The 23,485-nt window shown below is 52.9% G+C and overlaps 2 protein-coding genes across 8 annotated transcripts in view; both read left to right on the top strand.

The window, feature by feature from the left end:
• Window positions 1-17,714, top strand: part of KIF9 (kinesin family member 9) — a 32,508-nt gene extending 14,794 nt beyond the window's left edge. For 3 of the 7 annotated variants that reach the window (XM_075082008.1, XM_075082005.1, XM_075082011.1), the window contains 11 exons: window positions 60-128; window positions 562-666; window positions 2,359-2,414; window positions 3,836-3,926; window positions 4,920-5,050; window positions 6,339-6,521; window positions 8,861-9,069; window positions 11,209-11,388; window positions 13,059-13,174; window positions 15,499-15,603; window positions 16,244-17,714. In XM_075082008.1, the coding sequence (XP_074938109.1) occupies window positions 60-128; window positions 562-666; window positions 2,359-2,414; window positions 3,836-3,926; window positions 4,920-5,050; window positions 6,339-6,521; window positions 8,861-9,069; window positions 11,209-11,388; window positions 13,059-13,174; window positions 15,499-15,603; window positions 16,244-16,351 (1,353 nt within the window). In that variant the 3' untranslated portion in view covers window positions 16,352-17,714. Of the gene's footprint in view, window positions 1-59; window positions 129-561; window positions 667-2,358; window positions 2,415-3,835; window positions 3,927-4,919; window positions 5,051-6,338; window positions 6,522-8,860; window positions 9,070-11,208; window positions 11,389-11,986; window positions 12,328-13,058; window positions 13,175-15,498; window positions 15,680-16,243 lie in introns of all 7 variants that reach the window. The other 4 variants (XM_075082006.1, XM_075082007.1, XM_075082010.1 and 1 more) reach the window with 2 other exon arrangements.
• Window positions 17,715-19,853: 2,139 nt separating this feature from the next.
• Window positions 19,854-23,485, top strand: part of SETD2 (SET domain containing 2, histone lysine methyltransferase) — a 71,317-nt gene continuing 67,685 nt past the window's right edge. The window contains exon 1 of the mRNA XM_075082004.1: window positions 19,854-20,030. Coding sequence (XP_074938105.1) covers window positions 19,993-20,030 — 38 coding nt within the window. The 5' untranslated portion in view covers window positions 19,854-19,992. The remainder of the gene's footprint in view (window positions 20,031-23,485) is intronic.

Genomic DNA, 23,485 nt, shown 5'->3' with positions numbered 1-23,485 from the left:
CACTTTTTTTTTCTCCAATAGCATTTGGTCATTTGCTCACCCTTTTGTTTTCCTGCTAGGGGACAGTGAAGGCTTTGGAGAAGGAGATTAGTCTTCTGAAGCAGGAACTGGCCATGCATGACAGCTTGGTAAGAGGCTGCACCGTCTTAGGCGGGACCTAGTTAAGGCTTTGCCATGATCTTTGTTTTGCAGCAGGATCAGTTACCTCCGTGTCCAGTGTGACTGTATTCTTCCCTCTGCCTCCAGCACTGTCTTTCCAGGTTTAGGCAAAGCTCTGAATGTCCCATGCAGGGAGGCTGTTGTAGCTTCAGTCCCCATCCACTGTAGATGCGTTTTTTCAGACTCTTGAAGCCCGCCTCTGATTTGATTGAAATGTGTAGGGGGAAGCATCGATTTCAGCATGCTCCCAAGTCCCATCTCCTGTCAACCCAGATGATGAGAAGCCGCAATCAGAAATTAAACATAAGGCATCCCTGGGCACCGTGATGTCTGGTGTTCGCCAGATTAGTACTTGCGTAGCTTTTCGTAATTCTCTGATACTCAGTTGTTCTTTTTTCTTAGGTAAATCGTTCTTTGGTGACTTATGACCCCCTGAGTGACATCCAGATAGCAGAGATAAAATCTCAAGTCCATAAATACCTAAAAGGAGCCATTGATGAAATTGATGTAAGTAGCTTTCTAATGGGGAAGGTCTTATATACTGTTTCTATCCCTTTTTACCCCAAGATAGGTGCAATGAAAATGTCTTCCGTAGAGGTTGTCTTTAACCCAAAAAGCACTACAGAATTGTAATTTAATTTTGTTGCATGTTAAGGACTGTCTCCTTGGTTTCATACCATTTTTGCTTTTTTGGAAGCTTGAGGAGACTTTTCCTCAGTCCTGAAAACCCTTGGAATTCGTTTCTTTAGAAGTTCTTAAAGAATTAGTGTCAAAATTTTGCCCTGCTAAAGTCAAACTAAATCTTTGCAAGGTGTGTGCCAAAAGACGTCTGGTCCCTTAGAGACAGGTTCATTAGGGCAGGGTTTCTCAACTTGAAACTACCCGTTGACGGCCAAATGATTATGAAGAGAAACAGCAAAACTCCAGCGTACACAAATATTCCCCTGGGGGCAAACAGGAAACCAAACAAGATGTATGAAAATGGAATTTATAAATGCACGCTCAGAGTCACTGTAAGGTTTTGTTTGGTTCTGAACAGAAGCCACTGTGACAACAGTGCAGAAGTTGCTGGAAGACTGTTTTCCAAACAGTTAGATAACCCTTTAGTTTAAAGGAAACACTTGAGACACTCCCTCTTATTTAATTTAATTGTTATCTTCTCTCAGAGTCCCTGTTTCCTCCCTCCAGCAGTCAGGAGTGGAGCGGAATTAGGGCTTGCTGAGGGAGTGTGTTACTGGGCCTGCAAACCTGGCAGCGGGTGGGTGTGGAGCAGGGGAGGTAGAGAAGGACTAAGGAGTTCCCCAAGGGAAGGATATCCGTGGTGGCACTGAAGGTTATTTTAGAGAGAGGGTCAAGAACAGAGATAGTGCATTTCGTGGCTTGGTCCAGTCTTTCGGGCCTTGGGAGAGCTGAGCGCAGATTCCTGCTCAGCTACAGGCTGCCCATTACTTACCTGTCCGCACCTCTTCATCATCTCCAAAACAGAGATAACAGCACGGCTCGACCGCACTGATTTGTTATCATAGAATCACAGAATGCCCTGAGCTGGAAGGGGCCCCCAAGGACCACCGAGCCCAGCTCCTGTCCCTGCACAGGACACCCCAAATTCACACCGTGTCTCTGAGGGCCTTGGCCAAGTGCTTCTGGAATATCGCCAGGCTGGTGCCGTGATGCCTCCCTGGGGAGCCTGTGCCAGGGCTCCACCACCCTCTGGGGGAAGAACCTGCTCCTAATGCCCAGCCTCACCCTCCCCTGGCACATCTCCCTGCCATTCCCTCGGGTCCTAAATGGGTTATTATGGGTTAGAGGACACAAGATAGTGCTCTGGCAGTTCCAAGTACTCAGGCAGTCTTGGACAGTGGTGAAAAGAGAAGCAGCATCATAATCCGCAGGGTCAGTAGATGCCATCTACGTGATTTGTAAAATTATTGTAAATCACTCGTTACCTTGATAGCTGCGTGCTCCGTGGAGTTTACCACAGTCTAATAGACTCCCCTCCCTTTAAAACTCTCCTTGGAGTGAGCAATGTATCCACCTCCAGCCTGCCTCTCAGTGCAGGATAAAGGTGACTCCCCTTGAGTGTGGATACCCAGCAAGTGGAAAGCAGAGTCCTCACAATGGGAAGTATTTGAATCCGTACAGCTGACCACAGCATCGGAACGCTTACCTGTATCTTCACTGTATGCCTCTCTTCCCCAGATAGTGAACGTCAGGCAAGTCCAGGAGGTATTTAAGCAGTTCAAACTGATTGTAAGGTGAGATATCTAAGGCTGATGCATTTCACAGTGAGGTTTAGAAGCTCCACCGAGCTTTTGTCTGTGATATCACACTTACCATGGCATTGGTGAAGAATCACTATGAAGTACAGGGAATAACTTGTAACTGAAAACACAATTCTGGACAAATTCTACTGGCCTTTGCACAAGAAGACTATTGCCTCTAACGTTCCAGGGTTCGTAAGCCATGTGCAAGGGCTCTCAATGGTAAACCTCACTGGTTCAAAACTCTGCTTGGCAAATACAGCATCACTGAGCATGAACTGTGCAGGATCCCTAGTCTTGGAGCGAGCTCCATAGTGCAAGGCAGCCTGCAAACAGGTCAAAAGAGGAATCCAACTGTAGGATTTGATGATACAAGGTGGTCTCACCACGCCAGCATCTAAAAGTGATCGGATTCCCTTTTTTTTTTACTGATCATGGCAAAGGAAGGTCATAAAGCACTTTGGAGGAGCATGATAAGAAGGGTCTCTGGCTATTTCTGGGAAGGTGATCTCTGATGCGTGGTGTGGGATGGGAGAAAGTGTGAAAGTGGCAAAAAATGTCACCAGTGGGTGGTGCAAGTTGCTTTTTTGGGCTGAAGGGGGGAAGGTGAATGATAGGCTGGAAACAAATCCTACAAATGAGAACAAGCAGCTTCCGTGTCATGAAATAGAAGAGAACAAAGAAGAATAAGGGCATTAGGGCAACCCACCCACTCCCTGCCCTGCCCGCCTTCACAGCGATATCTGGCTAGGCAGCAGAGGTTGCTACTCACAAGAGTGACAGTGGGATATTGCTGTAGAAAATCTGCCTGCCCTCGAGAAACTTGCGTGAACACGAGTGTCAGTGGACGTCATCAGACGGGGCAGTCAGGCTTCGCTGGGACCCAAGACCCAAATGGGTTTCATGGTAAAATTTTGCTTGGTTATTATTTGTTTAACGTGGGACTCCTTTTATTGTTCTGAAACAGTGGGCTTCTGTCTAACTTCCAGATTCTCTAATGATTTTCAGTCTTGTATAGTGTATTTAAGCCTACTGAGAATGCTTTACTTGTTCCTTTCAGTGAAAAATGACTCAATTTGAAAATCACTAGGTTAAAGTAAGGTGATGGAACTGAACAGAGGTAATATTTGATCTGAACCACTCAAAGGTTATGTTAAGTATTAAAATAGCCATCAAAAAGCTTCCATATCTAAGAGGCCTAAAGGGACATTGTAGAAAAAGAAGGAAAGAGGAGAATGGAAGACGGTTACAACGGCATGGGGAAGAATAGAAGGAGAAAGGTGGGGTGTTTGGGAATGAGATCACAGGTAAAAGATGGCTTTCTTTGGAAATCTGATATTGGCAGATATCACAGGTTTTGACATATGGAAGAGCACTCCCTGAACGCAACAGTAAGGGGCTGTTTTCTCCCCTAGTCAACAGGAGCATGAAGTGGAGGCCAGATTACGAAGCAAGTACGCTCTGATAGACAAAAATGACTTTGCAGTTGTTGCTGCTGTTCAGAAGGTAATGCCTGGTGCTCAAGCCCAGCCCAGAATCCACCTTAGACTGGCTCCTTTGCCGCTGAACCAGAGCAGAGGTGCAGCAGTGAACAACGCGGCGTTCATATCAATATCAGCAGAGGATTAGGCCCGTTATCTGAACAGAATAATTTATTAAATGGAAATGAAGAAAATATAAAGTAGAAGGTGACTGGTCTGTCAGTCGTAGCAGGCAGGATCAGATCACCTGCCTCTGCTGAGCTGCTCCTTTTGACCCTTAAATTTCTGGAACAAAGTAAGTGTATCGTTCGCAAGCCATAAATTCAGATGTGGGCTCTAACTTAGAGCTTTTAATCTATTTTTCATTACTGATTTCCATCTGTGAAATATTTTCACTCTGAAGTGGTTATTTCCTTGCCTTGGTTTTACCCAGTAAGGCGGATAAAATAATCATTATCTGTTATGCAGAGCCCTGTAATTGCCCTGTGGCTTAACTGAAGAGGTTTTGAATTTTTTGTACAAAAGGCACAAGGGAAAATGCGAAGTATTTGTATAACAGAGAAGCACATGGTCTCTTACAGGCCTTTCAAGTCTTTAGTTAAAGAAAACAAACCTGAAACCTGATTTAAGTAGATTTTAGTGCTTAATGGCCCCTCTGTTTTAGAGTTGAGGCAATATGAGAAATTGTATAAGAAACAAAGCGACCTTACATACCTTCATTAAATGAAGACGTCTGAAGGTACTTTTACTTCTGTAACACTAGACCCAAGTTATTCTCCCCCCAGGTGGCCGAAACATTTGGCATATGAATTTGAGGATCATTTTCACCCTATTTCAGTTTACGCTTCATTGTTATAGATGTGTTTCTCTGAAATACTTGGTAGCGAACACGGATTTCTGGATCAGATTGTACAACGGGATGGAATAGCTGCTGGGCAAGGGCGGTATAGCTTTTGTGATCTAGGCAGCTACAGATCTGATGCTTCCTGGACTGTGTTTTATTTCTTCCTGTTTCCAGGCAGGTGTGGTTGATGTGGATGGCCATTTGGTGCTGGAAGAGGATGGACAGGATTTTGGGACAAGAACTGCTCCTTTTTCATCCAGGCGTGGTGGGAAGAAGAAATCCAGGAAACGCAATGAGCAGCCCAAGTGAGTTCAGAGGCCAGAAAGCTCTTCCTTTTCTCTGATAATGTGTCTTTGCAGTGACCAGATCTGGTCACGGTGCGATGGGCAGCCCACGGAGGAAGGCAGAGACAGAGCTGGCTTAACCGGGGTGTGTGGAAGTTCTGTGTTTCCTCAAGGATGACGTTCCAGCATAGTGCTGTGAGGGTTTGTGGTGTCCTCATGGCCACCAGCCACACCATCAGGAGGATGTTAGGGGAACGCCTGTGGTAGTGTAGACCTCTGTTATGGGGAAGATTTACCCCGAATGGTTCATCTAGTATGGAAGAACCAGAACCACGGAGCGCTGTGTGGGGTGCGAGCTGTGGACACAGAGGGTGGACAGGCTTTGAGCTGAAGATCTTGCAGCCAGCACAGGCAGGGTCAGCCTGTGGTAAGAGGTGGAGAGCTGAACTTGCAGGCAGGGGAACAGTCCTGTGATGGCGTCAGAAGACATGTTAAACCTGCAGTTTTTCTTTGAAGTGGTAGGTGGAAGGAGATCTGCTAAGTGGAAAGGGAGGAAGGGACAGTGGACAGAGGAACAGAAAAGGAGAAGAGATTTTGAGAGGGAAGGGGGAACCAGCAGTCAGTGCTGAGCACAGAAAGATCCTTCAATATATAGAAGTGAGGTCCCTGCATTGGCAGTTTCTACAGCTGCTTCTGTGGCTGAGAGCATCTGCTCGGTTCCTCCCTGACATTTCCCCAAAGACCTTGTGTCAGAGAGGGGAGGAACCACCAAGGCTTTAGTATCCACATGACCTGGGGGACTCTCGGTGCAGTTCTTTTTTTAGGGAGATGGAAGAAGATTTGGCAAGTACTTTTCTGTGTCTGTTTCAAGTCAAACCATCCCGTGCAGACAAGGCTGGTGGTGTTTGTGGGGGTGAGCTGAGGGAGAAGAACAGAGAGCTGGGCTTGATTTAGATGTGGAGTTAGATCAGATCCTATGGGATTCAGTTTGTAGGTTCCTCTGAAGGTAAAGAGGGTTATCCTGTCCGCAGGTATGCCTCAATCCAGACAGGGTGAGACTGTTGTCCTTGTGATCCTTCTCAAGAGAGCTAGTCCAGCCTGGGCTGTATTTGTACACAAGGCAGTCCATCTACTCTAGGGGGTGAGGATTTGTGAGAACAAGGCTGATCTTATTCCTTGTCAGTAGATATTTCACTGCAATGTCAGACTGCTGGTTTTTGAATCAGCAAAGCTAGCACCTGCAGCATGTTTTGGTTCTAGTTTCCTATTATGAAGAAATTACTCTGGTTCATCCTTTTCCCCCTGTCAGGAAGGAAGGCATCAGGAGCTCTCATTCTGGGAGAGATCTGGATGGTTTTTTACCATCAAAAAGCCATGTAATAACTTCCACCAAGGATCTGGATGTGAAAGAGGGAGCACGGAACCAGGATACAGCAAATATTGATGCAGAGCTCCCAAAGCCAGCTCCTGTGGAGGATTCCCAGCGACCTAGGTAACTTTCCCTGTAAGGGAGCATATCCACTTTGGCAGAGGGTGGTTTACACCAGAGTGATTGCGTTGTGTTCCCCCAGTACAACTACCTGCTTCAGAGTAAAGAGGAGAGATTCAGACATCAGAGATTCAGAGATGCAGCAATGCACTGTAGGACAGCAGTGGCTGTACGGACACCCTATGGACATCTGCTTTGAGCCCGGTCAGAACCGAGGTGCTCTATTAAGTGTAAAGTCTCCAAAAATCACAGCGCTCCTCACCCTTTGGTTAGTAGTAGAAGCCCGGAGAGACCTCGTGTCTAGCCACAAAACCCCACAATCTTGTGAAAATGGGTCAATAGCTGCACAGGATCACGGCAGGAGGTGCCATATCATGACAGAAGAGTGGAGAATGGTCAAAAACATAACAATGTGCCAGCATCTGCTTGTACCACCACAAGAATTTAACATGGGAGGGCAGCACTGAATTGCATTTCATTTTGGATGGAGTTGGTGGGGTAAAGAACACTAAGGATACCAAGATGGAGGACTCTTTCCAGGAGGATGCTCTCAACAGCATGAAGCTGTTCAAGTCACAGGAGCTCAGCCAGGACCCCAGACAAACCAGTCTGGACACCACTTTTCCCATCACCAGCCATCTTTTCTTGCTGAGAGCTCTCTAGTGCTCCTGTGTTCGGCCCTGGGGAGGCCCCACCTCGAATGCTGGGCTCAGGTTTGGGCCCCTCGGGACAAGAAGGGCCTTGAGGGGCTGGAGCGTGTCCAGAGAAGGGCAGCGGGGCTGGGGCAGGGTCTGGAGCACAAGTGTGCTGGGGGGCGGCTGAGGGAGCTGGGGGGGTTTAGCCTGGAGAAGAGGGGGCTGAGGGGAGCCCTTCTCGCTCTCTGCAGCTGCCTGAGAGGGGCTGGAGTGAGGGGGGGGCTGGTCTCTGCTCCCAAGTCACCAGGGACAGGACGAGAGGGAACGGCCTCAAGCTGCGCCAGGGGAGGTTTAGGTTGGGTGTGAGGGAAATGCCTTCCCTGCCAGAGGGGTCAGGGGTTGGCACAGGCTGCCCAGAGAGGTGGGGGAGTCACCGTCCCTGGGGGGGTTCAAACACCGTGCAGCCGTGGCACTTGGGGATGTGGTTTAGGAGGCCTGGGGGTGTTGGGTTGGGGCTGGACTTGATGATCCTTGAGGTCTTTTCCAACCTTAATGATTCTGTGATTCTAAGCTGCAAGCAATGAGCTCTGAAGACTTCTAAGCACCTCCATTGCCTGTGTTGTAAATGACCAGTTCTTGCTTGTTCCTGCTGCCCAAAGAGAGCATCGCAGTGAAGCTTCCCCAGGAGAATTTACTCCTGAAGCACCTTAACACATTGTTGTGCTCCTCCATGTGCTCTGCATGTATTTTAGTGTTCTTCTAGAAGTCCTGTGGCTGGCAGGGAAGGCTGCTGCTGCAGCTGCATAAGGCACAACCAGAGTGCTTAATAGCTTGGTAACTGGCTGTCAGAGCTGTAGCTGTGGCAGTCTGCCCAGTGGCCACTGTTTACAGCACTTTGCCAGCAGTTTGGCACAGAAAACAGTCTCACACAGCCTTTGAGGAGTTTGAAAAATGCCCTTAAGAGGTCAGAGGAAGGCATTAGTCAGAGTTTTGCTTTGACCAGTCTGGACTGAGGAATATGGAGACTTCTAGCTACCTTCTGCTACCAGAGTCTGCTCACCGCGAACAACCTCATGCAGCACAGAGCAGCATCTATGGGAGTGTGATGTTCTCCTGAGGGACTCTCCTTTTGCCCAGCGTGGCTTGTGTTGAAGTAAGAGCTGGTGTTCATGCAGGCACATCTGCATCAAAGCCATTTCATACAAAAGTCAGGACTGACACCTGCTACTTTGAATTCAGTCTTTCTAAATAGGCAAGACTTAAACGCCATGGGCGGCAGCGTTGTAGAGCCGGCCAACGCACGCAGCTGTGGGGTTTGGTTGGCAGAGGTGACTGGTCTGTGCTGGGAATCCAGCAAGGAAAGAGCAAAGGCGTTTCTGTTTAACAATATTGAGGAACAGCATTGTTTATTTTTCTGAAAAATTTGACTATTAAAGGTCCACTTTCCAGGGAAGACTCCATTCTGAGGCATCTCCCGAGGAATGTGGTTTCTATGTAAATAACTCGTTCTTCTGGGAGTATTACAGGGGGCGGGGAAGGGGATATGAAGGTTGGCACAGAGGTGGTACCAGGGTGCAGTTAGCACAGAAACATCCTCAAAGAGCCCATTGAAATACCATCCACAAACCCATGAACTGTTTCATGCCGCAGGGCAGAACAAATTGACCTCCCCATGTCTGTGTGTGTTTTCTTTGAATTCTGTTGCAGCTCCCCTCCATCCAAGCCGGTGGCATTTGAGCAGTTTAAGGAGGAGGGCGGAAGTGAGATCAGCCGGATCTTTAAAGAGAACAAAAGCATCCTCGTTGCCAGGAAAAAGAGAAGCAGTACAGTAGCGCAGCGAATCAACTTCATCAAGCGTGAGATGGAGGGCATCAAAAAGGCTCTGGAGGCTCAGAAGCAGGAGCGGTGGCAGCAGGGTAAGTCGCTGTGTGGAGACTGGCCAGCAAGAATGTGACAGAAGAGGGGAGCCGCTGATTTCAAAGCAGTTCCGGTGGTGAGACCACTCGATTAGCACTGCTGCTTGCCAGGGCAGCGGGGCAGGCCGGGCCTTACGCCCTAGCTCTGCAGCTGGCCTTGTGGTTTGCCACCCAGTTCCTCCACCTGAGTCCTCCGCACTTCAGCCTCATTGACCTGTGCTTCTCAGGCTTTACGCTAGTGAGGTGAGCTGCAGTCAGGTTGATTCCTCACCCCACGCTCTGACGGATTAGGCAGTGTGCTGCTGACAAACACAGGTCAGTACACTGCAGAAATCACGGGTAGCAGGCTTGCCCTTACTGCGGTGGAGATATACTGCATCTCCTACAGCTTGATTTCATCTCGATTAGAGTCTGGTTTATGAAAGTCAAAATCCCAAACTTCAAGGTACTAGAGGAAAAATGGGGTAAGTGCCTTCCTGCTTTGCTGCCACAAGATGTTTGTTAGGTGGAGTATGCCTGGTTGAGATGAGGAAGCGTGTCAGGTTTTGTGCTCCCTGCAGCAGGGCTCCCAAGGGTCGGTGCTGTTGCGTTCTGCAGAGGAGCAGAGAAGAAACGCCTCTGGGCGAGGAGAGAAATCTAAAACAAATGGCTTTAACAGCAGAATGGTCTAGAGTGTGCTGCGTGTGATGGCGAGGAAGTAGCAGTGGTCTTCCTTGCATGCGGGGAGGACAGCAAAATAACTCAGTTCTGTGAAACTACAGCCTTAACTATTGCCAGGCAATTAGCTGGAAATAAGAGGGAACGAGAGAGAAAGAGAATGGTCACCAGCAAGCAGGCCCTGGACTAGTGAATGAGGGCCAGAGGGTCAGACACAGAGTGAACACTGCTCTACTGGTTTCCGTTTCTTTTCCTGTAGAGAGACTTTTACGACCATGCTTTGCAAGGGGCCTTTTTCCATAGGGTCTGATCCTGCCCCTGTGCTCGGCCCTGGGGAGGCCCCACCTCGAACGCTGGGCTCAGGTTTGGGCCCCTCGGGACAAGAAGGGCCTTGAGGGGCTGGAGCGTGTCCCGAGAAGGGCAGCGGGGCTGGGGCAGGGTCTGGAGCACAAGTGTGCTGGGGGGGGGCTGGGGGGCAGCTGGGGGAGCTGGGGGGGTTTAGCCTGGAGAGGAGGGGGCTGAGGGGAGCCCTTCTCGCTCTCTGCAGCTGCCTGAGAGGGGCTGGAGTGAGGGGGGGGCTGGTCTCTGCTCCCAAGTCACCAGGGACAGGACGAGAGGGAACGGCCTCAAGCTGCGCCAGGGGAGGTTTAGGTTGGGTGTGAGGGAAATGCCTTCCCTGCCAGAGGGGTCAGGGGTTGGCACAGGCTGCCCAGAGAGGTGGGGGAGTCACCGTCCCGGGGGGGTTCAAACACTGTGCAGACGTGGCACCTGGGGACGTGGTTTAGGAGGCCTGGGGGTGTTGGGTTGGGGGTTGGACCTGCTGATCCCAGAGGTCTTTTCCGACCTTAATGATTCTATGATTCTAAGATACAAAGCTGTTTTGGATAAATGATGAGCAAATCAGCTTGAATCCATATGGGAGTGAGGGTCTGTGTTTTCGTGGACTTATCGCTTCTTTTGCATCTTTGCTCTTTATGATGACATCTACCAGCTGGTGGTTTATTGTGGATGCTGGAAAATGCAGGAATAAATGGATTTGAGGGGAACTGAGAACACAAGATGTTTATCATAAGGAGGTATCACTGGCATAACTGTCCCCAAAAGGGTTGACCAGCTTGTCTCAAAAACCCCTACCATGGCTGCCCAGGGAGTTTTTCAGTAGGAGCCATAAATGCCTGAAGTGATACCCTTCAGCAGGCTGTCGTGTGGGTGTCTTTCTGCGGAGCCCCATCCCTCCTCTTCATCTGCTCGTGTCCCAGTTCAGGGAGGACTGATGTCTGAGTGGGTTTAGGAGTTCAGCAGTGATTTCTGCCCCACACCACTCCAACACTGTATTTGTAGTCAGCATGTCTAAGGAAACGTCAGTTGTGTGGTTAACCTCAGTATAACTGGGTAACTACCGTGTGGTTCCAAGTATAATGACTGTTCTTCATCCCTCTCCACCCTCATGGGAAACCTTCGTTTCCTTTTCTTACCCTCTAGGAGAGTATGTTGATGAGAAAGGACAGATCATAATTGATGAGAAGGAGTTTCTACTCATCATGAAGCTGAAGGACCTGAAGGAAGAGTACAGGTCTGGTTATGCCGAACTGCAGGACCTGAAGGCAGAAATCCAGTACTGCCAGCATCTGGTGGACCAGTGCCGGAACAAACTCGTCTCAGGTACTGGCTCACCAGGGCAGTTTCTGAACAGCCTCCAGTTCAGCTGGGATCCTTGATAGCAGCTCAGTACTGAAGCATTTCACAGACATGTTGCATATAAGCCAAGTCCATCATCCCCTGTTGTCATTTTTCTTGCTGCCTTCCAGGCTTGTCTTTTATTGAAGATTGGGTGGTTTTTTTTGATATTACACTGAATTCCTGAAGATTCTGTCTCAAAGATAATGACATACCGCTCCTTGATGCAAGGCTGTGGGTTAAAAGCCTTTCACAGTGAGGTTGACAGTAACGCTCCCACTGATGGCCCTGGTTCTCATGCTTGATTTCATTTCATAGAGATGGTGGCTAGGGAACTGCACTGGGCCAGGGCTTTGGCTCTGGACTACAGACCCCTCCTCTGTACCCCTGTGAGATTCAGGTTCCAGTGTTGCAGCACGGGCACCTTGGCAGGAAGCAGAGCTTGGTCATTTTAGCATCTACTTCACGAGCACCACCCTTGCGGCGATGATTGATGGCCCACACCTCTGCTCAGGGCGATCTGTGCAAACTCGAGGTGCGCTCTGCTGGGAGCCGCTCAGTTTGAGTCCTGCTGTATCCCCAGGTTTGTCCTGTGTGGTGGAAGACAGAGGTGGATGAATGCCAGAGTCACAAACATTCGGATGCTGTGCATGTGGCAACGCTTTATTTTCTACAGACCTGCCAGAGCACGACTTGTATCCATCAGCACATCCCACGCTGAAATAAATGCATGGCTTGTTCCAGGAGATACACAAGGCCAAATCATAATTGTGCAGAAACTTTGCCGCTGGTTTCCGTTGGATCTGGGTTTGATATTTTTTGGGTGCTCCAGGTGTTTGCTGTTTGTTTAAACATACCGGCGTGGACTGACTCAATATCTGTGTCATCCCAGAGCAAAGAGGTCATCTCAGAGCTAAATACAGGGTAAAAATCAGTGGTGTTGCATCATGCCCACAGTGCCTAGCAAGGGCAGGGCTCTGCGTTTAACCTTGTTTGTCCTTCGTGACTCCCACGACAGAAAGCAGCTCCGTTCCTGGGGTCCCTCCTCGGCGGCACAGCCTTCTGCAGGGGCCGTGGGCTCTCCCACTCCGTGGGGAATCGCGCCAGGGGAACGAGGCAGAGCACAGCCACTCTGCAGCAGGCAGCTGGGAAATGCCCAGTATTAAAAAGGACAAAATTCCTGCTGCATCCCAGCACCTGCTGTGTGTTATCACTGGCTATTATGGGGTGGAAAGCGGCTGTCCTTTAGCATTTGGAATTGAAATCTGACCTCTAAATGTGCTGACCACCCAAAATGGCTAGCTCCAAGCTGGGTGGCTCGGGGACGCAGGAGCAGTGCCACCTCGCGGCCAGCCGCCTCTCGGGCTGCACAAGCCCAGGGGACTGTCCCCAGCGCCAGCCACCATGTCCCAGCCACCTCGCAAGCAGCAAGGCCAGGCAGCAAGCAGCCTCCCTCAGCACAGCCATGCCAGCTGACAGTGCCCTGTCCCTTTTAATTAGCTTTTCTAATAGTTTGAAACTCAAGAGCTTGGAGTTCTGAGGGTTTAAGAGCTCTGAGGTCCCATCTGGTCCACCGGCAGCGAGCCAGAAGCAACCCACCCCTTGTCTCTTCGGTCATTACAGCCCTGTTTATCACCCCCCGCTTTGCTTTGCAGAGTTTGAGATCTGGTACAACGAGTCCTTCCTTATCCCCAAGGATGTGCAGGAAGCTCTGAAGCCCAGTGGCAACATCAGACCTGGAATGATTCCCATAAACAGAGTCATGTGCCTGGTGAGTTGTACTGGCAGCTCTGCTTATTCTCCGTGATAGTCACACGTGGCATGGTAATGAGGGCACAACTAAGCCGGTGGGAGGAGGAGGAGGAGGAAGGCACGGCAACTCTGCCCCTTTCTCTAAGCAGAGTGGCTGGCATTGAAATGCTATCTGCTATGATGCCGGGAGCAACTATCTGGAGATATGTCCTGCTTTCACAGTAGCTTAACCATTAAGAGGCTAAAATAGGACAGAGTGATTGAAGTACCCAGTCATCTGCTGACTATCAGGAATCAGGCAGGCTGCCCAGAGGTGCGAGGAGTAGTTGGGAGGTTTGTTTCCAGTCTGTGTGATCTGTAACATTTACAGCTAAACTATCGTGTTTCCTGTTGTGGCAACTGGTACTCAGCCAGCCCTCTGTTTAGCAACCGCCGCCTTCGGGTAGCGGGGTCTTTTGTCATTCCTGACAAAACACATTTCTCTTAAGCTTCTCATTTACCAGACTTCTTTGCACTGTTCTCCTCTGAAGCCATTCCAGGTTTTGTCCTTCACTGCTAAATGTCAAACTCAAAACCTTCATGCTGTTTGGTAGGAACGCGGTGGCAGTGCTTCCACTCTGCCTGACACGACGAAGCGATGCGTGGCAAGGAGGGAGATCCCACCCTGGCTGCAAGGGGGAGTCAGCCCTTTGTAGGTGTAGCACATCTCCATTACCGCTGCGTAACCTCTGCAGATCGCAGAGAACAGCTTGTGGGGAGAGGCCCTAGGCCCAGCTCCCCCAGGAGCCCGTCCCTACCAGGAGCAGGGGCCACCCACACGTGTTTGGGGAAGAGAATAAGCAGGGTGTGAGCTGTGACCCCTTTCCTAAATGCACAGCCCCGTTTCTAGCCGTGTAGTGGGGCACAGGGTGGCTTTAGCTCTGGAGAAGGAAAACAGAAAAGGAACTCTTTTGTCTCCACGTGTCTGATTATTTTGACTGTCGATCTCAGTGAAGCATTTTCTTTACTCCCTTCTGGAAAGGCATGTGAAGGGTTTTAAAGCTGATCAGAGACAGGTTCTTCCCATCCAACTGAATTAGTTCCCCTGAGGGTATGAATAACAAACATGATGTGAGAAAAAAAAACCCACAACATTGTGAATTTATGTTTGAACAGAATGTTGAGATCTACCAGACTGTGGAAGATTTCACATACAGACCTCTATGGGAAAGAGCAAAAAAACCCCAACCCAACCCAATCCAAGCCCCTTTGGATAAAGCGGTGCACCCAATGAGGTCAACAGGAAAACCCTGACAGGGTCCAGGATGTCACTCTTTGGGGAAAAGAGGAAATCCATCACTAGTCACTTATACTAACCCAAGTTACTCAATGTATTCTTAGAAACTTGCTTAATGGTTTCCATCCCTGGTTTTCTTGTCATCCCATCAGTTAGAACCCCAAAGATGAATGAAGCATGCCTTTTAGCAGTGCTGTGCAGCTGTGTCAAGCTGTTGATCTTACAGGCAGAAATCTTCAGGTGAAAAATAAACAGTGTCCCTGGTAACGTTGCTCAGCGCTGGTTTCTTCTCTTGCTCCTTTCACTGGGCGGTTCACTGCAGCTTCCCAGTCAGTGTCGCTGGCCGTGCTGAGGCCCATCCTGGGTCTGGGAAGGAACCACTTCATCTTTCTCTGGAGGTTTGTTTCCTACTGGGAGCCATTTTCCCTTTTCCAGAGCGGCTCTTCATTTCCTGTTCTAACCCCTTTCTCCAAGGTGTCCATCTTTCACTCTTGACTCAATTCGGTTTGGCCACCTGCCTTTTACCACACCAGAATTTCACTGTCACCATCTCCAGGCTAGTCATGAGCCGCCCCAGAAGGTGACCTAAGAATCTGCTACAGCCATCTCAAATCTGGTATGAAAACTTTATACATGAGCTGGTATCTTATAAAATCATACTTCTGTTCAACCCATGCTCCTCTTCAGTGCGCTCACACCTTCCAGATGGTTCCCTGGAGAAGCCGGGGCATGGACATCAGCTAGCTGGGCTCAGCGGGGACCACGCTGAAGCTCAGACCTCCTCCAAGCCGTGACATTACCTCGCGGTGGAAGGGAGGCTGTCCTGTGGGGAGCTATGGGTAGAGCATGGCCATGAGAAGACAGCTGAGGGAAGTCCCTTTACACTTGCAGATGGATTTTGCCCAAAGTCCTGCCCACATCTACTCACTTAAGGAGTGACCTCTCGCTTCTGAGGCTTCAGAGAGGTTGCTGAATCAGCATTCAATGCGGCAAACGGGATCGGTTGGCCTCTGTGACTCCAGACGTGTGTTTTTCACATGGAGTGGGGTCTGTCTTTCTGCTGGCAGGAGGAAGACGAGCAGGAGAGGTTTGAGCGGATGCAGGAGACAACGCTGCCAGCCTGCCCAGCTTCCGTCTCATTCTACAAGGCGAAAACGAAGACTGATCAAAAGGTAACCTCAGCTGGGCCCAGTTCCACGTACCCCTGCCGAGGCGCGCTGGGAGAGCGATTCTGCGCCTCGCTGCCAGGTGGGGTGCAGGACTTTTCTGGAACAGACGCTGTTTTGGCCGTAGCCTTTTGAAAGATGCTGGTTTGGTTCTGTAGCACAGCTAAGCTCTTTGAAATGTTCTTTGTCTCCGGCTGATGTAAAGACCCCATCCCTTGCTGGTTTTCTGCTAAAACCCAATTTCAGCACTTCTACTTCCTTCCTGGCAAGGGCTCGCATTAAAATACCACTGAGGCCCGGAGCTTAGCAGGACTTCAGAAAGATCGGGGGTTTATGAGAGTAACAGGGCTGCACAACTCTATCAGCAAGCATTGTTAAGGAAAACATCTCAAAACCAGCTCTTCAGTGCTTGGGAGGAGAATTTCCCAGGGCTTCTTGCACCCTCCTTTGAGCCTGCTGGGAGCTGCCACCAGCAGAGCAACAACGCTGGTGTGACGGGGCTTATTTGGGCAGCTTTTTCCAGCACCACTTGGGGAAGGTGGTTTTGTTTTACTATTTTTTCAGGAAAAAAAAGCTTTTACAGGCAAGAATTCTGCTCCGAAAACTGAACTCACATCCAAGATCCCTTTTTGTTTTCTGTTCCCAGCACATGTATGCCAGAACCATGTCATCCCTCGAGCAAATGCGTAAGAAACCCGGGCTCATCACAGCTGCTGGGAAGAATAAACCCCTGTCCTTTCTGCATGTCATGTAGCAGGTTCGGGCTCAGCCTGGAACCCAGCATTCAATATGCAACGTCACCTCAGAAAGCACCTCGCGGTCATGTCCACAATAGATTTATCAAAAATAAATAGTATGGGGGGAAAAAAAACCACCCAACTTCTGTGCAGCTAGACTGACAGTTATTGGTAATCAAACCCGGTGTTTAGACAGGAAGCAAGCCAGGGAGCTCAAATAGCAACGCTTCATTTTCTGAGTGTTTCTGGAAAACGCAGCATTGCGACAGAGAGGTGTGTTGTGGACAGCCTGGGCTGCTGCTGCCTCCCTCCTTCCCGGTGCTGGAGGCAAGGGCCTCCTGGGCTTGTTCTCAACGGAGCGTCACGGCACATCTTTGCTAGTTTGACACTCTCTAGGTGGATCCTGAGAAGCCAAGTCTGGATGAGAGCGAGTCCTCCCTTGGATGGAAGCAGCCCCGGGGCGTTTGCTCTCCCGGAGAGAGGAAGGGGCTGGAAAGGCGCACGAGCGGAGAAGCATTTCCGTCAGCTGCCCTGCGTTAGCTGCGGCGGCACTGATTTATGGCAGCTTCCCTGCCCCAGCACAGCAGCAACAGGGCACTGTTTGCCCGCCGCCTTCCAGGAAGGCGGTTCAGATCCAGGGTGAGATCATGGTGCTCGGCAACTGGAAAGCTCCAGAGGATACCGCGCTGCTTTGCCAGGCTGCTGTTATCTTCGCCTGCTGAGTGGAGCGTGCCGAAGGCCTGCTGGAAGTCCTCCTCCTCCTCCAGTGCTGGTGGAGGTGGGAGGCTGACTCCAGCTTGACACATGCCGGGAGGTTTGTATACCAAATATCCAGCCAAGAGCGTCCCGTCTCCTCCTACTGCTGCAAATGGTTTGCGACCACATCAGTCTTGCCAGGCCTGAGCTGGGCTGGTCCTGTGATTTACCCAAAATGATGAGAGACGCGAGATCTCGCAGGGCTCCCTCCGCCGCCCGGCTCGCCCAGGGCGCAGGGCAAGTGGCGCGCGTGGGCTGGCCATGCCGCTGGGTGCCCTGACGTCTGGGCGCACGGATCTGCCTGCGGAAGGTAACGAAACAGTCAAAATTAATTTAATACCCGCCTGGGCAATGATGACGGCATGTGGCCTCTGGGGCTGCTCTGGCGATGGCAGGCATTTCCTCAAGCCTCGCCTGCCATCAGTGTTGGCTCCTCAGCGCTCCTCTCTTGCCTGTACCACAGCTGTGGCTCCGAGGAGCCGCGTACGGACGTGGGTCCGTATATATGTATGGATATACGTGCTGGTCACGCTGCAAGCTTGGCTTGAAGGAGCTCTTGGAGTCCAGCTCCTCCTTGGGGTTTCTGCTTCTTGTCTAAGCAGGGAATAAAAATGTCAGCCATGATTTTGGGGTCTATTACGTGTTTCGGGTGGCCCTCGGCATTCGCCCTGTCACTGCAGCCAGTGGGTGCCGCTTGCCGGAGCAGCGAATGCGCAGGGTCTGGTCTGGGCTCAGAGCTGCTGTGACCGCCGACGGCACCGCCACGGCAGGAGCCGCATCTTTATCCCTCTGGGATGTTGTGGAGCCCCAAAAGCTTCGAAATTATTCGGGGAGCTGGAAGAATGATGCTGAAAGCCCCAAAACGCAGCACCTGTGCTCCATGGTCATCGGGAACGCCCTGGCCAAAGCCTGGTGAATCATTGGGGCTACTGGAAAACCCGCTGGCACATCACTGGGATTACTGGAAAACCCACTGGCTGGAGCTTTACGGGGTGATGCCGGCTGCATCCTGCCGAGCGACAGGATGGGGATGAACAGCACCTGCTGCCAAAACCAGCACCAGCCATGGCAGGAGCATCGCTGAATTCCAGCATCCCGGGACAGAGGTTTTCCAAAGGCTGTCCCTGTTTACATGAACCTCTGAGAAAATTAATTAGTCCAAGCTGTTTGGTTGGGTTTAATTTGTTGCAGCTCACTTCTGTTACCGTAACAGCACCTGCTCCCCAGAAGTGCTGTGGGTAACAGCCTAGAAATCACTTTTTCTTTGTAATTATCAATTTCCAAAGGCTTATAAAGCTGCTGGAAATTCAACCCAGGCTGAATTTCCCAAGAAAATGCTTCCCCATGAACTGAGCTAAGCCTTCCTTCAACATTCTCCTCCATCCACCCACCCTTTGCTTCCCCTTCGTGCTTCCGCATGGGTGCTGCTCAGTGCCACCCACCCCATCCCCACAGGTCCCTGTGCCACTGCTGCCCATGCCACGGTCCCAAATCTGGGGGAAAAAAACCAAGAAATCTCAATTTTGGATGCTGCAAACATTGTTTTGAAGCTCCTGCGTGAGCAGGAAGGTCCGTGCTGCACCCCAGAAGCAGGTGGGTGTCCTGGGGTGCTCTGGCACCGCCTCAGCAGAGGAGCTCTTGCTGGGGTTTGGGAAGTTGCTGAAATAAAACCAACTCTGAAAGGACAAGGGCAGTTTTTAGTGATTTGGTGGTGTTTGTCTCTGGAACGTGGCCTGGGGACAGGCACCGCCCCGCAGCGCAGAGACCCGGGCACCTCCTTAGAGCAGGGGACAGGGGTGGGCATGGGAGGGCGGGTCTGGGCGGCTGGCGGGGGCCTGGGGGGTGCTGGTGTCCAGGGTGTGATCCAAGGGCTGTCCTGGGTGGGATCCTGGGGGTGCCCATGACCCTGGGGGAAATCTTGGCGTGGTCCAGGGAGTGATCCCGAGGTGCTGGTGATCCCCAGGTGCCGGTGATCCTGGGGGTGTTGGTGTCCCACGATGCCAGTGTCTGGGATGCAGGGGATCCTGGGGGTGATCCGGGAGTGCTGGTGATCCCAGGTGTGCTGATGTCCTGGACAGTGGTTGATCCTGGGCTGCTGGTGTCCCAGGGTATGGGAGATGCTGGGGTGCTGCTGATCCCAGTTTCCTGGGGTGCTGGTATCCTGGGGGTGATCCTGGTGTGCTGTGGGTGATCCAGGGTGCTGGTGATCCTGGGGAGACCTCGGTGATCCCATGGCTGATCCCAATGTGGTCCCAGGGATACCAGGGAGATCCCAGTGATGCCATGACAGACCCCACTGTGGTCCCAGGGATCCCGGGGAGACCTCGGTGATCCTGCAGCTGATCCTGGGGTAGTCCCAGCGATCCCATGACAGATCCCGGTGTGGTCCCAGTGATGCCGGGGAGATCCCAGTGATCCCGTTGCCGATCCTGGTGTGGGCCCGCCGTTGCCCTGGTGCGGCCCCGGTGATCCCGGGGGTGATCCCGGGGGTGATCCCGGTGCGGTCCCGGCGATTCCCCGCGCGATCCCGCGGCAGGTCCCGGCCCGCGGTGCCGCCGCCCGCCCGGGGGGAGCGGAGCGGAGCGGAGCGGGGCCGGGGAGCGGCGGCGGGGCCGGGAGCGGCGTCGCGGCGTCGCGGCGGGGAGGAGCCGGGCGGCCGGGGCGGACTCGGCGGCGGGCGGCGGGCAGGGCAGGGCAGGGCACGGCGCGGATGGCGGGGCCCCGCCGGCGGCCGCTGCAGCGCGGGGCCCGGCGGAGGATGTGAGGCGGCGGCGGCGGAGCCGAGCCCCCGCCGGGCTCGGAGGGCGGAGAGGGGCCTCCCCCGCGGCGCGGCCCGGCCCGGCCCGGCCCGGCCCTGCCCGCCCGAGGGGCCGCGCCTGCCCCCGACAGCGGCCGCCCGACCATGGGGGACTTCTACGACCCGGAGCACCCCACACCGGAGTAAGCGCGGGCCGCGCCGCCGCCCGCACCCGCTGCTCCCGGAGCCGCGGCCTAAGGCCTGCCGGGCCCGGCGGAGCCGCGCCGCGCCGGGCCGGGCCGCCCCGCGGAGGAGCCGCCGGGGCCGGGGCCCGGGGCTGGCCGGGCCGCCGCCGCCGCTGCCCCTTCCCTCCCTCGCTCCCTCCGCGGGGCGCGGCGGGCGGGCGGGCGGGCGGCGGGGGTAGGCCGCGCATCCCCGGTCTTGCGTGAGCGCCGCGGCCGGGCGCCGGCGGGCGGAGGGCGGGCAGCGCGGCGGCGCGGTGGGGGGGTAGAGGGGAGCGGGGCGGCGGGCGCGGACGGGGGTGCGGGGTCCGCCCCTGCCCTCCCCTCCCTCCCCGGCCCCGGGGGCGGCGGGGACCGGGCCCCCGGCCCGGCGGTGCCGCCCGCCCCGCCGAGGGAGGCCGGGCGGTGAGTGCGGACGTGTCCCGGCCTCCCCGGGGGGCCATTTTTCCGCACCTTTATTATTATTATTATTATTTTTTTTCCCCGGTGTGCGGAGTTGTTACCGAGTCCCGTCTTTCTTTTGCCCTTTGAATCCTTCCTCCGACAGTCCTGGGTCGGCCCGTGCCCTGACCCCATTTTCTGACAGGAGGAAGGAGCCTGGCAAAAGGGGGGAGGGCAGCCTAATGGCTGGTGAACTCCCGTTCTCCTCTCCGCTGGGGATTTTCGCTAACCCCCCATAATATCACACCAGGGCTGCCACCTTTATTGCTGCTTCTGAGCAAGCCGTTCAGTTCCTGCTGGTGGAGTTTCTTCCCCCACCCCCTGCTTGTTCTCAATGCTATTTTTACATTTTTTTAGACTTCCTTCGTGAAGGATTCGGGTGCTTCGTAAACTTTGCGCGTGCGGCATCCCCGACGTGTGGCCGTCTCTGGGGTGGAAGGAGGCAGACACCTGGCATGTCGCGCACCTCTGTGCAGTGGTTGGATCGGAGGCAAAGCTAAAAATGGCGTGTTTTGAGCAAGGACAACAGAGCAAACCTTTTTGAGCGAACGCTACGAGTTCTGGCTGTGCCCACCTGGAGTGGCTGAGGATCTGTTTCAGCTGAAACGATGCCTGCAGCTGAGCCTTCTAAAATTAGTGAGAGACGGAGGATTTCATTTTGAATCCAGGCTGTGTTTTGCTAGATGTGCCTCCTGCCTTTCTCTTGGGACGGGAGAACCCGGAGCAAGCCCTGCACCTGATTTACACGAGCTTAACCCCAGTGGGGAGCGACGATCCCATCTCAAGCGACCCTCTGGGTTCAAACGACTCTACTGTCCGCCCAAGAAGTTTTAGCCTGGCTTAGGTGTTTCACCTTTTTAGCTTAGAGCGCGAGGGACCCTGTCGCCGGGGGCTGGGTGGCGCGTGGCATTTGGTGTCAAACGAAGCGTCGCACTGAGCTCGGCGGTTAAAAGCGTACGGGTTATATCACGCCGCCGCTTGTTGTCTAAAACATTCTCAGGTGTCGCAAACCTGGGCTCTTGAAAGGAGCTGGAGCAGTTTCTCTGACGACTTTTTAAAAGAAATGCTAATTTATTGCCTGACTTTGGGGTTTTCTTGGGGCGTGCGTTCTGGCTTGGGACTCTGAAAGCTGTCAGGAGGCGTTCACATGTTTTCAGGAGCCTTGTTTTCCCCGTGCCTGCCTTGAAGCCCGGGAGTTGCATTCGCTGCTTCGTTAATGGTGTCTCTTACTCCGGACGTGCTCTTCCCAGCGCGTGTGCTTTTAGCTTGAGAAAAGGATTATTTGCCGTAGCTCAGCGATGGTCTTCTTCAGAGGCGGGGATTAACTCGAGGTTCATCGTCTCCTTCCTCGCTCTTGAATGTCGCGGTATTAAGCATGCGCCGTACGGCACGTCCCGGGAACCTGTTGGGTATTTCCAAAGCGCCGTCGGCCGCCGTGGTGGAGAGCGCGATTGAAAACAAGCTGTTGATGGCTGCGGGGCGTTTGGTGCTGCTGGAGACATTGATTTCCCCTGGTCGCGCACCTGCTGCGGAGGGTGGTGAAGAGAGATGTGCATGGTTTGTCTTTTGGAGGAGTTGGTTTTGTAGCTCGTAACGTTGGGAGTTGTGCTGCTGCGAGACACGGGGGCTTGGAGAGCGTTGGACGCAAGCGGAGCCCAGTAAATCGGCAGGCTCAGCTTTATTTTTCATGGGAGTTATTCACAGAATGGTTTGGGTCAGGAGGGACCTTCAAAGACCATCCAGTCCATCCCCCTGCTGTGAGCAGGGATGTCTTCCACGAGTGCTCAAAGCCACGTCCAGCCTGACCTTTAGCGCTTCCAGAGGAGGGGCGTTGTTGCTCAGCACTGGCCGTAGGAGGTGGGATACTGAGTCGGGGAGCTGGACTACAGGTGACTTGAGTATGTGCTGATGGTGTTTACTGGGGTTTTCCTCTTAGCAAAGACATTCCATGTGGCTTTTGCCTGGTCGGTTGCTCTCCACATCCCACTTGGCAGCCAGAGCTCAGGGTCCTGAGAACTTCAGTGTCCAGCGAAACCAGCTCTCCTCGCCTCTGGGTGCTTGCGCTGGGGCCAGCTGGGCTCCCTGAGCTCAGAGTTGCAGCCAAGCTCCACGCGAGGTCTGCGGCTTCTCCGTGGAGCTGCCCGACACGCCGACCTGGACCTACTTGAATGATTTTTGTATCGTAGGCTGCGAGCAGCAGTCGCTCCATCTCTTTGTGCCGTTACTAGAGCTGTGGCGATGCGGCCGGTACAGGCAAACCTGGGACGAGCGAACGCTTCCTTCAGAAAGGTGCCGAGATCGTCCCTGGCCGCTGCGTACCGACGGCGGAGGACCCTCTCAAACAAGCGATGTGGTGGTGGGGTGATTGCACGGGGCGGGATGGGTCAGGTCGAGGCTCCGGGGATGTCTTCAGCCGGCGTCTCCGCGTGAGGAGGGAAGCCGAGGGTGCTGCAGCAGGTCCCCTTGCCCACCCTATGGCTGATACGTATTTATCCGCTGCTGCTTCTGCGCTGTGCTGCAGGTAGATCTCCTCAACTTGACTTTAGCTCCGTTAGGGGGAAAGACGGTCCAGTCGTCCCGCATCTCCACAGGCCGCTGGTGGGGCTTGGTGGTGCGTGTGGGTGGTTTGGTGGGGTTGGGGCGTAGGGCCCGGGCGTTTGAACACCCCGACGATTGTGTTTGTGTGAGTTGGTATGGATTCAAACAGTCTAAAACTTCAGGTTTTTGGTTGTGGCTGTTACTACGGGTTTTTTTTAATGTGCGTTGCAGCTGTGGAGGCTCGTGAGCAGGTCAGTGTTCGCACCGCTTTGGGACTTCATTATTTTTTGCTTCTCGTAGGCATCTGGATTCTATTTTCTGCTTTTCTCTAGGGAAAATGGTCAGTAACGTCGGTGCCTTCAGCGCGAGGCAGAAGCTCTTGGCAGACGGGCTGTGGTTAAATACTCAAATTTGGGTCCTTGAGTATGTTGTTCAAA

This window comes from Phalacrocorax aristotelis, chromosome 2, assembly GCF_949628215.1.
Source record: "Phalacrocorax aristotelis chromosome 2, bGulAri2.1, whole genome shotgun sequence".
NCBI classification, from domain to species: domain Eukaryota; kingdom Metazoa; phylum Chordata; class Aves; order Suliformes; family Phalacrocoracidae; genus Phalacrocorax; species Phalacrocorax aristotelis.
Note: the sequence above shows the minus strand (reverse complement) of the source record. Positions and strands in the feature narration are given on the sequence as shown.